The 15,066-nt window shown below is 39.8% G+C and overlaps 1 protein-coding gene across 4 annotated transcripts in view; it reads right to left on the minus strand.

Annotated features, from left to right (window-relative positions):
* The window catches only part of CCDC38 (coiled-coil domain containing 38), a 54,016-nt gene that overhangs the window by 35,710 nt on the left and 3,240 nt on the right, over window positions 1–15,066 (minus strand). For 3 of the 4 annotated variants that reach the window (XM_070600203.1, XM_070600201.1, XM_070600202.1), the window contains exons 2-5: window positions 11,901–11,954; window positions 7,412–7,512; window positions 5,946–6,111; window positions 16–80 (exon numbers count right to left, since the gene is read on the minus strand). In XM_070600203.1, coding sequence (XP_070456304.1) covers window positions 16–80; window positions 5,946–6,111; window positions 7,412–7,512; window positions 11,901–11,940 — 372 coding nt within the window. In that variant the 5' untranslated portion in view covers window positions 11,941–11,954. Of the gene's footprint in view, window positions 1–15; window positions 81–5,945; window positions 6,358–7,377; window positions 7,513–11,900; window positions 11,955–15,066 lie in introns of all 4 variants that reach the window. The other variant, XM_070600204.1, reaches the window with a different exon arrangement.

The following is a 15,066-nucleotide window of genomic DNA, read 5'->3' on the forward strand; positions in this document are numbered from 1 at the left end:
GAAAGAAACTATTACCTCAAGCAGAAACCTGTTTCTCTGATCAGTAATAAATTCGTTGATAGTCCTTTTTGTGTCTGAACCTTTAAAGAAAATTGAAATAGACTTAGATTTAGTTCATTATCTCTCAAAGATGTTGTATAAAATAAAAGCTATGTAATTAAATTATTGCATGCCATATGTATCTGACTTAAAAAAAATACTATAACTCCAGATCAACTTTTTTCCTAAACACTCAAAAACTAATTAAAAATAATAACTATGATTTATTTTGTGTCCATCATATTCCAGGAACTTTATTAGACACTTTAAATCATTTCAATTAATCCTAACAATAATCCCACAAAGGTAGTGATTACTATCCCCATTCTGTATGTGAGGTCCTGAAGCTCAGGGGTGTCAAGATGTTTGTCTAAGATCACACAGCGAACAAGTGGCACAAAGGGCATATGACTCCTGAGCCTGTGCTAAATAAGACGGAACTGTTTTCAATCTTAACATTTTAGCCAATCTAGACATAAAACTGAAGTCCTAAAAATATGTTTGGGGATCACAAACCAAATTTATGGCAGGAAAAGAAAAGATGACAACTAGCTTTACCATCTAGCAATAGAAAAGACCCAAGTTTCCTTTCTTTTTTTGTTTTTAAGTAATCAAAGACCTGATAAAGACAGCATAAAGCACTAATTTTTTTTTTCTTTTGAGGAAGATTAGCTCTGGGCTAACATCTGCCACCAATCCTCCTCTTTTTGCTGAGGAAGACTGGCCCTGAGCTAACATCCGTGCCCATCTTCCTCTACTTTATATGTGGGACGCCTGCCACAGCATGGCTTAACAAGCAGTGCCATGTCCACACCCGGGATCTGAACCGGCAAACCCCGGGCCACCAAAACAGAATGTGAGAACTTAACCGCTGCACCCCCGGGCTGGCCCCCAAATTTACTTTCAAGGTTTCTTCATTCTGGAAAAATACATAGGCTACATTTCAACAATGTTTGCTTCATGGAATACCAACAGAATGTGATATAGAATAAAAACCTCTTAATAACGATGTAAATATAAATAGAAGTAGAGATTAAATAGTATTTTCCAAATAACCAGGAAGCCTGTGCTGCACGAAGAGGCCCCCCAGGCTTCTTGCGGTTGTGTTCGGCCTCCTCTTCTTACTAGCTGTGGGAACGTGCGCAAATTACTCACCCTCTCCAAGCCTCGGTTTCCTTGTCTGTAAAGTGAGGATACTAATTGTGGTAGATTCTATCGTTGTGCCCAAATGTTTTCTGCCCCTCTCTGGAAGAAGATTATCTCCCTCACCCCACCCCCGTTAATATCAGGCTTGACAATTGACTTGATTTGGCTCATGGAATGGAAGTGGAAGTGAGCTATGTTGCTTCCATGCAGAAGTTTTAAGAACCACCACCGATTCTCTTTCTCCCTCGGCCATAACTCCAGCAGAGGGCGGAAGAATGGGGGAGGCTGTTCCTTCAGTGCAGGACTCAGTGAAAAGCACAGGGTTGATGGGGCCGGCCCGGTGGTGCAGCAGTTAAGTTCGCACTTCCTGCTTCAGCGGCCTGGGGTTCTCCAGTTTGGATCCCAGGTGTGGAGCTATGCACTGCGTGGCAAGCCATGCTGTAGGAGGCATCCCACATATAAAGCAGAGGAAGATGGGCACGGATGTTAGCTCAGGGCCAGTCTTCCTCAGCAAAAAGAGGAGGATTGGTGGCAGATGTTAGCCCAGAGCTAATCTTCCTCAAAAAAAAAAAAAAAGCACCAGGTTGAAAACTGAATGAGAAATAAACCTCTGTTGTTGTGAGCCACGGAAATTGAGGAGTGGTTTATTACCATAGCCTAAATTAGCCTAAGTAGATCATTACTATTACTCTTCACCCCATAGCAGTGTTGTCAGAAGGAAATGAGGCAATATATTACAAAACACATAGTAATTTCTTAGTAACTGTTAGGTATTCTTATTTTAAAAATACAACTGGAATGAGTAATCACTTAATTTTTCAAGGTCAGTAATAATAGCAATAGTGATTATTATAACCATCAATAAATAGTTCTATGATGATGAGTGACAGATAAACAACAAGCTTTGGAGTCAGACAGGCAATGGTTTGAATTCTGCATCCATGTAGTGACCTTAAATAAGTGAATCAACCTCACTGAGCCATTTTCATCAGATGAGGAGAGGAGGCACAAAGATCTAACAGCATTTTGTGGAGAATTAAATAAAATAACATATGTGAAAGTAATAAGCACCTAGTTAGCACACAGTTTTCTTTTTAACACTTAAAAAAAACTTTATAGGGGCTGGCCCCACAGCAGCCCCATGGTTAAGTTCAGCATGCTCTGCTTCAGCGGCCCAGGGTTCACAGGTTTGGATCCTGGGCGCAGACCTAGACCACTCATCAGCCATACTGTGGTGGCAACCCACATACAAAATAGAGGAAGACTGGCACAGGTGTCAGCTTAGGGTGAATCTTCCTCAGCAAAAAACAAACAATCCCGACTTTTTAGTATAGAAATCATCAACCTGCATAAAAGTAGAGTCATAAAATGAACAGCCATGTACCTATCATCTACTGCAACATTACCAACATTTTTTTTTAAGAAGATTAGTCCTGAGCTAACATCTGCTGCCAATCCTCCTCTTTTTGCTGAGGAAGACTGGCCCTGAGCTCACATCTGTGCCCATCTTCCTCTGCTTTATATGTGGGACGCCTCCCACAGCATGGCTTGCCAAGCAGTGTCATGTCTGCACCCGGGATCCGAAATGGCAAACCTTGGGCTGCCAAAGTGGAAGGTGCACCCTTAACCGCTGCGTGACTGGGCCGGCCACCAATACCAACATTTTACCAATCTTGTTTCATCTATTGCCACCCCTCATTTTTCCTTTCATTGGATATTTTAAAGCCAAGCCATTGTTATCATGTCATCCATAAATACTTTAGTATGTAACTCTATCAGATAAAAAAGTTTTAAAACACAGCCATCGTACTATCACCATCCCAAACAAAAATCAACAATTCCTTAGTATCATCTTACACCAAGTGTGGGTTCAAATTTCCCTAGTTGTCTCAAAAATAACTTTTTAAGGGCTGGCTCAGTGGCATGTGGTTAAGTTCGCATGCTCTGCTTCAGTGGCCCTGGGTTTGCCGGTTTGGATCTCAGGCATGGACCTAGCGCCACTCGTCAAACCATGCTGTGGCGGCATCCCACATAAAATAGAGGAAGACTGGCACAGATGTTAGCTCAGCGACAATCTTCCTCGAGCAAAAAGAGGAGGATTGGAAACATGTTATCTTCCTCACACACACACAAAATTTTTTAATTACAAAGAACTTTTTAGAATTTAAAAAATTAAAATCTAAACAAAGATCAATTTGGTCGGTATGGCTCCTAAAGTCAATTTTTTATCTATAAAACAGCCATCCCCCTCTCCCCACAGACACTACCTTTTTTCCATGCCATTTATTTGTTTAAGAAACCAGATCAATTTCCCAGGAGAATTTCCCACAGAATGGACTTGGCAGATTGCATCCTCATGGTGTGCTTTAACATGGTCCTCAATCTCCCATATATACTTGATTCAATTCAGGTTCAATTTACTTAAATATTTTTAACAGAAAAAAAGAATAAAAGTGCTTACGGTAGCTTGATTTGGTCACTTATGATGGGTCAAATTCAAAATAAATTTCCATATCCAAAAAAATCCTATACTGTCAATTTACTAAATATTATAGGCATGCTCACCATTTCAGGCTCCTTTAACATGGTACTGTCTGGCTGAGTTGATGCAATTTTATTCTTCGGCTCTAAATAGACTGGTTATAGTGGGTTTCCCACTTCGGCTCTTCTCGCTGTCAGGCAGGTCTTTTGGCTGAGAGACCATGTATGATAAAGCCCTCCCCAAAGCACTAGTTCTCCTCGACACCAAGGCACCTCATCACTCCCCGGGGAGGTAATGACCAGTCTGAGGGGTCTGAATCTATAGAGGACTGCAGCTGAGCAAAGCCATCCAAAGGGGTTGCCCCTTGAGAGCAAAAACAAAGTCAAGCCTGGTGCATGAGCGTGGAAATGGCCCTTCTGTCACGCAGCCTAGCTGATCTGCCTGTGACAACTGCCCGGGTAACGTCTCTGATGGTGATCTAGCAGTCTACCATTACTGCAAACACAAAGACAAAACTACCTACGCTCCCAAGGTAGGCGCCTCTTCTCATTTTACTATCATGTAGACTTGTTTTCAATCAGAATTTAGGCAGGCAGCGTAAGGTTGGGGAATGGGGGTTTAACTCAAATCAACTCTTGATTGGAAATAGGGTCTTAGGGGGACTTCTTTATTTTAAACGAAAATGTCCAAATTGCTTCTCTATGTAATCAGCTGAAACTGACAACCTGATTGCCATTGCCAACAGAGCCCAAATTGCCTTGGAGAAATTTTACTATTTCCTTTTTAAGAGTCTACCATATGTCATTTACTCTTAAGAGACCAGTAACTCCATTAACCAGCAGTGGTGACGAATAGGGTCATCTGCAAAGTCATCCTTCCTAGTTATCTCAGAACTGTTAGAGTTCTGGCAAGGATTTTTGAAGTCAGCCACTTTGTGTAGAACTCTTTCTAAAAAACACATCACCCATAATTTTAAATGCTATTGATGTCTTAGGATTCTCCATTCTACAGAGGTGAACTATGGGACCCAAGACTGAACCTAGAGACACCTTGTCAGTAGTATAGTCACTGACACCACCACATTGCTCTCATTTGCCGCTTTTTCCATACAATTATAGTGCAGAATATGCCCCTCCAAGGTCTTCTAAACAAGTTAACACGGCTTCCCTTTTCTACATTAATTATTGAATCCAGAGTTCTTTCCTAAGTGGTTTTCTTGTTCTCTGAAGATTCTTTTTCACAATTTGGGAAAGTGCCTGGATTTTCGGAGCCAGAGAAATGTTTTTTAAGTTACCACAGCAGATCCTGGGCACTTGATGTACACTCACTCTTCCTCTCTTCCTCCCTTCCTTTTCAATATTTTGTTAAAAGATTTGGACGAGACTCATTTGGGGGGAAGATTTTATGACTCCATCATCCTAGCATTAATCACTTTAACTTTATTAGCTTCAAACTGCTTTCTATCTCATTTGTAGGCACTTCTTGATCTGATAAGTAGGAATTGCCTGTGACATTTTGATTACCAGATTGCCCTCTTTCATAGAGCAATAATTAATAGCTTGTAGTATTTTTTTTTTTTTAGGAAGATTAGCCCTGAGCTAACTGCTGCCAATCCTCCTCTTTTTGCTGAGGAAGACTGGCCCTGAGCTCACATCTGTGCCCATCTTCCTCCACTTTATATGCGGGACGCCTACCACAGCATGGTGTGCCAAGCAGTGCCATGTCTGCACCTGGGACCCGAACCGGTGAACCGGGGCCGCCAGAAATGGGACATGCGCACTTAACCGCTGCACCACCAGGCTGGCCCCTAGCTTGTAGTATTTTAACATGTTGTCTTCAAAGCTCATTAAAACCTGATACAAAGTTTACCTCTTTGCAACAAAAGGCAAACATTTCATTCTATTAGCTTCCTGATTCTGGATATATGAGTTCTATGGCCCAGACAATCAAGACTTCTCTTTAGAAAGTTTCTATATTTCCACATCTAGAACTGAGTTTAGATGGCCAGAGCCATTACCTTTAATACTATATCATTTTGGCAGTGACTTTCTTCCTTAGAGCCATGAAAATGAGAAACAGTCTATTTCTTGGAAAAGTATGTTTTCTTATTTAAAATAGATTTTCTCCTGATTCTCAACTCCCATTTACAAAGACCCCCCTCACCATATTATGAGACAGCATGCTTTGTTTAGCTCGCCTCCAGAAAAGCCCCCAACCCTGACATTAACAGTAAATATTCAAAACAGTGTTCTTTAAACAAAGAGTAACTTAGACGTACCTTCTGTTAATCTGAGAATAAGAGTGGGATCTAGCCCAAATTTTTCAAATGAGCCACCAGTTGTCTCAGAGTAGAATACTGTTTGGCTCAGATGTGAACGACTCTTCATTCGGGATGAAAAAGTAGACTTTTGGTGGACTTTCATGCTGCGGTTCATAAATTTTTCCTGCCCAAGTGGAAAAGTTTAAAAGAATTTCCAATATACTAAAATAATGTTGCCTTTAAATAGCGATCATATATTAAAAATATCATTTGCAAAAGTCCTCTTATCATTACTAATACATTAAATAAACAACCTCAATTTCTTATCTTTGGAGGACTGTGTATAGTTTTCAATTCCTTCTTATATGAAGCTGAGCACAAATATGAAAACGTGCAACCCTTACTAAGCATGTATGTCACAAACACGAGACTGGAAAATGTTATTCTGGTTTTATTTTCACAATCTTGTCCAAAATGCAGTTAATTTGGAAATTCCATTGATTTGAAAGAATTGGTTCTGTGGAATTGGAAACTTGAGAGGAAATGGACCTCCTCAGTAGACATCAAAAAATCAAGCTTCCAATTTCATGAATCTTTTCTCAATTTAATTTTGGATTCTTTCAATAAAACTATAGACCACGGGCATAAAATCATCATCTTACAGTTGAACCAGCTATTGGACATTTCTATATATTTTCCTCATTCTAGTTAGGATTTTTAAAAAAATTCTGGATCAACCTTTACCTCTGGGAATTAGGAAAGCAAGCGTCATGAAATCCGAACCATGTAATGTGAAGTATGATCGTGCAAATAGCCAGATCAACTGCAAGGCACAGCTGGAAAGTTAGCCTTGTCGCTGATCTAGCTTCATACCAACTAATTCTAAGATAACACCCCTTCCTTCACTTTTATGCCTTCTTCCTTCCCCCACTGCCCTCCCTAGTACGCGCATATACATTCTCTTATCTGTATCTATCGGACAAATTTTGACTTATTCTTAATTCAGCTCCTGTTAGCGCCTCAGTGAAGTCTTTGTGCGCATGCACACAAACACACACACAATCCACCACGACCCTCTTCTCCTCAACAAACATGGGCACCCCTTTCTCTACATTTCCTTTGTGTGCCTCTATTACTGTATTTCATCAACTCTAAGACGCCATTTATTGTAAGATGTACTACTATTGTATGCACTGCCAATGCTGTAGGACATCTCATCTATGGAGGCTGGATTTCACTTGCAGAAATGTGAAAATGTGAAAAAATGGGGGCATTAGAATCAGTGAGGTAGGGTATACTGTACCCATCATGCTGGGCTGTAGTGTATCTGTCTTCCCCCCACAGGCATTGATAGTAGGTCCCTGCCACAGGCTGGATGCTGTCCTCTCCTGTGTGTTGACACCATCTCCCAGAACAGTAAAAGTGATAGATAAGAGGATCTGATTCTAACATTAATTGGGATTGGGATTTCAATAAAATCTTACCTTTTTCTTTGCTGCTATTTCATTTTCTTTGAAAAGAAAGAGATCTTTGAAAAAGATCTTATATGGCCCATCCTTTTTGACTGAGTCATCGTTTGCTTTATCTATTCAAAAAAAAGAAAAACTTCTGTCATCTCTCCTCTGTCAACCAGAACAGCAAAGCTCCCACTAGCCAGAGTAGAGTAAGAGGGATACTCCGGTCTCTGAGGAGGAGGACACAGGCATCCTCACCTCCCGCCTGAGGCAGAGATGCAGGGCCTGGATCTCAGGGACAGAAGCCACAGCTCCTCTCTCTGTTTCCCATGGCACCCGGCACAGTGCTCAGTGCTTCACAGGAGGTGAGTGGATACTTGCTGTGTAAATAGATAAGGGGCCTCCTACAAGATAGTGGGACCATATTTTGAGACATTAAGATGTTGCTTCTTCCCACCACTACAAACATATCCACCATTACCCTTACACCACCATTTTGTCAGCAATAGACACAACCAATACCCTTAGGGAGATCCTCAGGCCAGACCAGAGAGTCTTAAAAGGGAAAGTCAAAGATAATAACAAGTGTTGATGAGGGTGTGGAGAAACTGGACCCTCATACACTGCTGGTGGGAATTCAAAATGGTGCAGCCACATTGGAAAACAGTCTGGGAGTTCCTCAAAAAGTTGAACATAGAGTTGCCATGTGACCCAGCCACTCACTCCTAGGTATATATCCAACAGAAACGACAACATTATGTCCACACAAAAACTTGCACATGAATGTTTATAGCAGCATTATTTATAATAGTCAAAAGATGGAAACAACCCAAATATCCATCAACTGATGAATGGATTAAAAACAATATGGTATATCCTTACAATAAAATATTAATCAGCCATAAAAAGGAATGAGATATGATACATACTATAACATGAATAAACCTTAGAAACATTATATTAAGTGAAAGAAGCCAGTCACAAAAGGCCCCATATTATGATTCCATTACATTCTACGAAATGCCCAGAATAGGCACATCTCTGGAGACAGAAGATAGATTAATGATTTCTTAGGGCTGGAGGTGAGATGGGAGATGGGGGTGGTGGCTAAGGGATGCAAAGTTTCTTTTTGAGGTGATGAAAATGTTTTCAAATTGACTGTGGTCATGGCTGCTCATATCTGTGAATATACTAAAAATCGCAGACTTGTACATCTAATAAAAAAGAAGCCTGGCTACAAAGAGAGAGACACTTTTTGTTTTTGTTTTTATTCATAAAATCTGAAATTACAAAGCCTTTCTCTTTTTCTTTCTTGCTTTCTAATGCTTGGGGGCGGGGGCTGAGGGATCCTGGCTTTAAATACCAATAGCTAAAGCCAAGAATACTGGGAGCTTGGAGATGACCCCTTAAATCAGGGAGAGGGAAAGGATGAGGACAAATTCCCCACCCCCAGCATCCACCTTCACTCACCTTCACCTCCCTAAAAAGCTCCAAATAAGAGATTCAGTGGGTCTGGCCCTGAGCCAATAGAATCACTCTGGTTCCACATCATCCCTCCCCCGGGGTCCCCCACCCCACAAGATTCTGGTCAAGCCAGCATGAACATGAGAATATAGGTTAATACCATTTAGGTTTTGGGATAGGGGAAGATTTCTTAAACAACAGAAAAACTATTAATTATAGAAGAAAAGATGGATACATTTGACTATCTTAAGGACTTTGTTCATTAAAAGACACCATAAATAAAGCGAAAAAATAAGTTAAAACTGAGAAAAGATATTTACACTACATACAACTGACAGAATTGGGATCTCCATATTTACAGAAGTACATTCAATCATTACGAAAATCAATAAGAACAACTGACAATAAGTACAGTACAAATCAATAAGAGAAGTACTAACCCCAGTAGAAAAATTTTTAAAAGAATTTATTGAACAAGTATTTCGCAGAAGAAGAAACACATATGGTCAATAAACATATGAGTACTGTTCAACCTGATTAGTTATCAGGGAAATGCAAATAAAACCATCATGATATCCCAATGTCACCCATTTGATTGGCAAAAAATTAAGAAGTCTGATGATACCCAACGTTTAGAGAGGCTATGATTCCACTGGATCTCTAACACATTGTCAGTACACATGTGATTGGGCACAATTACTTTGAAAAACACTTTGATATTATCATTTAAATTCGAATATTCACCAAGCATAATTCAATAGCAACAATTCTATTCCTAGGTATATATGCAACAGAAACTGTCTCGTATGTACCAGGAGATAGGTACAAGAACGTTTATTAGCAGCTCTGTTTTTAATAGCAACAACCTGAAACAACTCACTTACTTATAGGAGAGTCAACAAACAAGCTGTGATAGATTCATACCACGTGGTATTATGCAGCAGTCAAAATAAATGATCTGCAGCACACAACGATATGAATGAATCTTAATATATAGTGCTAAGTGAAAACGTTTCAAAAGATTATAGTCAGCAGGATATTCTTTTTAAAAAGTTAAAAATAACTAAAGTAAAAAAAATATGCTCTTTAAGACTACATATAGACAAGATAAAATTATGTAAATAAAAAGGCAAAGAAAGAATCTGCATAGCATTCACCATGGTGGCTACCTCAGGTGAAGGAAGATAAGGGATGGGGTGTAAGGTATTGTCAGGATCCTGGCTTTTGTGGCTTCTGGTAGGTTCAGAGATTCATACATTATTAATATATATTAATTTAAAAAGAGAGGCATGGGGGGCCGGCCCCGTGGCCGAGTGGTTAAGTTCACGCACTCTGCTTCAGTGGCCTAGGGTTTCGCTGGTTCAGATCCTGGGCACGGACATGGCACCACTTATCAGGCCACGCTGAGGCGGCGTCCCATATGCCACAGCTAGAAGGACCCACAACTAAAATACACAACTGTGTACTGGTGGGCTTTGGGGAGAAGAAGGAAAATAAATAAATAAATAAATGAAAATAAAAAGAGAGTCATGGGGCTCAGGGAACTGGTCCCAAATAGGCCAGTGCTCGTCCTGCTTTTTATGCTGTGAGTGATAAAGTCCTTCGTCTTTGACCCAAGAGTTTTGTATCTCCTGTCAGCCTCCAGGAAACTGTGGCAAGTTCACTTATTAGTTTGCAAACAGGGGAAAATCTGAGATCCCACACAGTTCTTGACAAAGTAATTTAAACCCTTTAATAAAAAAGGAATCATCTAATATCTACTATTCTACTCTTCTGCATCTTGGTTTTTTCAATTAGCAATGTAGTTAGGAGTTCTTTTCACATCAGCACACATATATATTTACCTCATCAAAAGAAAAATAGCTGTCTAGTATCCCATTCCTTGTATCATCCTTTATATTACTAATCCCGTGCCAATACACATTATGGTTGATCCAGTCTTATGCTATTATAAACAATGCTGCAATGAATATTCTTGTACACATATCTTTAATCACTTATGCAAACATATCTTAGAATAAATTGCCAACACGGCCCTATCTAAATGCTTTTTAAAACTTGCTAGTGGACCAGAGGCTCCAAGTGGTCCCCAGACACCCATTCTGCCTTCTTCTACAGGAATAGAGCCCTTAATTCTAGCTTGGCACATGGGCACCCAGAGTAAAGACCTCAACCTGGCTTAGAGCTAGATATAGCCACGTGACTAAGTTCTGGACAAGGTGACATCAGGGCAGGTGTTGAGTGTAACTTCTAGGAATGTCCCCAAAGGGAGGGGCATCTCCTTCCCTCCCATTTTCTCTTCCTGGCTGGCAGGAATATGGGTGTGATCACTGGTGCAGAAGCAGCCACCTGTGATCAAGAATATAGGCCAGCAACAAGCTAGAAGAAGCCCGGGCCCCTGACGTGAGCCTCCACATGGGCCCTGGATGCTAATGTCCAGAGTTTGTTACCTAAGAGAGAACTAAACTTCCATCACGTTTAAGCCTCTGCTGTTTTACATTTCTGTCAGTTGGAGCCAAACCTTTTAATTCTAAATATAGATAGGGCCAAACTGTCCTTCAAAGAGGATGACGATAGAAAGCCTGTTACCTGGAATACACTCTTGATGTTATCTAATTTTTAAATCTCTGTCAAATTTACAAGTGAAAAAAAGTTATTCTTGTATACTGATAAATACTAATTGCTTGTATACTTGGAAAGAAGCGGGAGGATAAGGAAAGGGTGGTAGAGGAAAGGAGAGGACAAATTTTGATAAAGTGTGGTTATTCGTGTCCTTTATTATGACAAATAATTTGAGTTAATTGTTTTATGTCATGCAAGACTTTAGCAATCTAGCTAAATATGACAATCTAATGCCCCTCTGATTGGAAGATTTTTCTTTTCAGAATTAAAATGCAGAAGAGAACCTTCTCAGCAGGCAGTTTATAAACTCTACACAGAGACCACGTCTGATGCTCCTTGTGGAGCTTTCTCCCTTTCTTACTCTCCCAGTCTACTGTGGGGGCTAACCCCACTGGGCACAAAGCAAGAACTCCTTGACTGATTTCTTCTTTACCTCCAGAAGTCAGCGCTATCGGCAAAAAATGCGATGACATTTTGTCTCCTGGCCCTGTCAAAGAAAAGGAAATACATCTTTAAAAATTCTGTAAACATTGCATAAAGCAGCTAAATTCAACTACCACTGACACCCAAAGAGCCTTCAGTGCTTTTAAAAGCAGTGCACACACAATGTTTTTGACCCAGTGATTCCAATTCTACAAACTTATCCCAAGAAAATAATCGCATAAGTGGGCAAAAAAGTATGGGCTACAATAATGTTTATCAATATCTTATTTAATAAATAGGGAGTTGATTAAACAACTATGTTATACCCATAAAATGAAGGTCATGAGGCCCTTTAAAATGATGCTATTGTGACTATTTACCTCTGTTCCCTCTACATTATGAGTAAAAAACAAAATATTTCAAAAGAGTAGGAATAGTGTGGATAAAAAACAGATGCCAAATCAGAGAGGCATTTGAAAAGTTGTCCCCCAAACATTAACAGTGGTTTTCTCTGATTTGGAGCAATCTCTCCTTTCATTTTTATCAGGTTTGGGATTTGAATTAGATGAATTTGAATTAGCAAATCATCTTAACTGCAAATTTTACAGAAGTGCCCCCAAAACTCAGTTATTAAGATAAATAACATATTAACGAAACTTTTTAAAAAATTCAAAATTAATGCAGGGAAAAATCCGTGATAAGCAAAATATCAAAATGTTAAATACAGACAGGATCTGACTGTGCATTTATATGACCCTGAGAGTGAGGGCCTCGCTTGCCACACCCTCATCCCAGCCCACAGATCTTGTCTTTATTTAAAATTTTGATATTTTGTTTCATCGTGGATTTCTTACATTAGTTTTTATTTTTGAAAATAATGAATTAAAATGTTTATTTTGATTACTGAGTTTTTGCCTCTCCCTTTAAATTGTGCACCCAAGGGAAATGCCTCACTTGCCTCCCCCTAATCCTTGCCTTGAAGTTTTATACTTTTTTTGTATCATTCAAATTTCTTAATGAGCTTGTGTAATTTTTACCATGAAAAATATAACAATGATATTTTCATTTGGGGAAGAAAAAGGATATTCAGGATTTTATATAAAAAGGTGTGCCCATGACAGGAACAATGAATGAGACGAAACGTCCTATTTTGGCCTGCCCATTTAAATTTATGCCTCAGTAATCTCAAAGAGCCATGTTTGAGAGCCAAGAGTCCCATGAGAGCCTGTATAAGGTGATTAAGAGCACAGACTCTGGAGTGGACAAGCCTGTTGGTTTGGCATTTACAGATGTGTGAGCCAGTTCATTCAACATTCAGAAAATATTTATTGAGTACCTACTATGTGCCGGGCTGGGTGCTGAAGATGGCAATTTAAAAATAAAGAACAACAAAAAAGACAAAAACCGTTGTCTTCAGGGAGCCTACATTTTAATTACTTAGCATCTCTGAGCCTCAGGTTCCTATTCCATGAAATGGGAACAATAGTTCCACCTCTCAAGGCTTTCATGAGGATGCAATGAGGCAACGTATATAACAACCATCAGGGTGCCTAGAATACAGACCAAACTCAGTAAGTGGGACCTATTATGCGCCAATATTTACTAATTAATAAAAACCTACAATATTATTATACATTTTCAGATTACTGAAGATTTTTTCACAGGCATTGGGTTCATTCTGACAAATGGAAAACAAGGGTTGGTGAAAAATTGATGACAACCTGTTGGGTTGATATATTTGGAATCTGGACGGCTAATACTAAAGATTTGCAAAAGATTTTCTCAAATTTACACTCCGTACTCATCTCCCCCCTAAGATTCTGCTCAGCTTTCTTGTCATACTTTTACTCCTTCAATCCTTCTATCTAAATTCACTCCCCTCCCCATCCCCACTCCCATTCCCTTTATCCTGAAAGTCTACCTGCAACAAACATCTTTATCCATGGGTTCTGGCACTTTTTCACTCATAGAAAACCTGCAAGTTCTCGTTCCTCCAAGCCAACTGCTAACAGCAGATACTTGCTCTTATTCCATCTCTCCAGTAATTTGTAGACCACGTAAATGGAATCAATAGTTTCTAGAAGTTGTTATACTTCTGTATTTTCATATGTATTAATCTCCTTATTAATTAATGAAGGGTTGGTGAAGAACATAGGAGAGAAGAGAACCAGCTATTCTTAGGAAGGGATTATAAAGTTCTCTGAATTAAACCAGTATGATATGCCAACCAAGAAAAAAGTGAAAGCCAGTGAATGTCTTTGTGGCGCAAAAAAAAAAATAGCATAATGACTAAACAAAGGCTCTGTAAGACAAAAGAGGGAAAATGTTGTTGGATTGCATAGCAAATGCCTGCAAATTCACATCTAAAATACACGTTTGAGTTCAACTTCTGATGGATGAAAAGAGAAAGAACTCAGAAAAATCAGGGATTTAAAATGGTGGTGTGTGACTGCAAGCCATCATTTTTAGAGGTGGCATAGGCTAGCAATTAAGACTGTCATTATGCTCCTTAATCCTCACACTTCAATTTCCCCATCTTTCAAAAGGGATGATAAGAATGGCGCCAAACTCATGGCATCGTTAGGTGAGTTAACATATGTCCTGCCCTTTGGACAGCATCAGGTGCATAGCAAGTGCCATATGAGTGTAAGCCATGGAGAAAGCATTCCAAGGAGGGAAGATCCTTGGAGTTTCTGAGGAACAGGAAGGGGACTAGTGGAACTTAAGCACAATGAATGAAGGAGAGAGTGACACTTGAGGTCAAAGAGATAACAAGGGCCCTGCAGGTCATTTACTCAGTGAAATAAAAATCATTAAGTGAATCACTCTGACTGCTGAGCTGAGAAGAGACTAGAGAAGGGGATGAGGGTCCCATAGGGAGACCTGTTGGGCAGCTACAGTCATTGGGAAGCAAGAGATAATGGGGTCTCTTGGGATAGCAGTGGAAGTGGTGAGAGGTGGTCAGACTCGAGATATATTTAAAATAGAGCCTACAGGATTGGCTGATGGTTAGGATGTGGGGCATGAGATAAAAAGCGCAGGAAATAAAGGATGGACTTGCCATCAATGGAAACAGAAACGGCTGTGGGGGAAGGGGCTGTTGGGAAGATCAAAGGTTCAATTTGGAACATGCTAAATTTGAGATATCTAGTAGACATCCAAGGGGACATGGTGTA

Source organism: Equus przewalskii, chromosome 29, assembly GCF_037783145.1.
Source record: "Equus przewalskii isolate Varuska chromosome 29, EquPr2, whole genome shotgun sequence".
NCBI classification, from domain to species: Eukaryota; Metazoa; Chordata; class Mammalia; order Perissodactyla; family Equidae; genus Equus; species Equus przewalskii.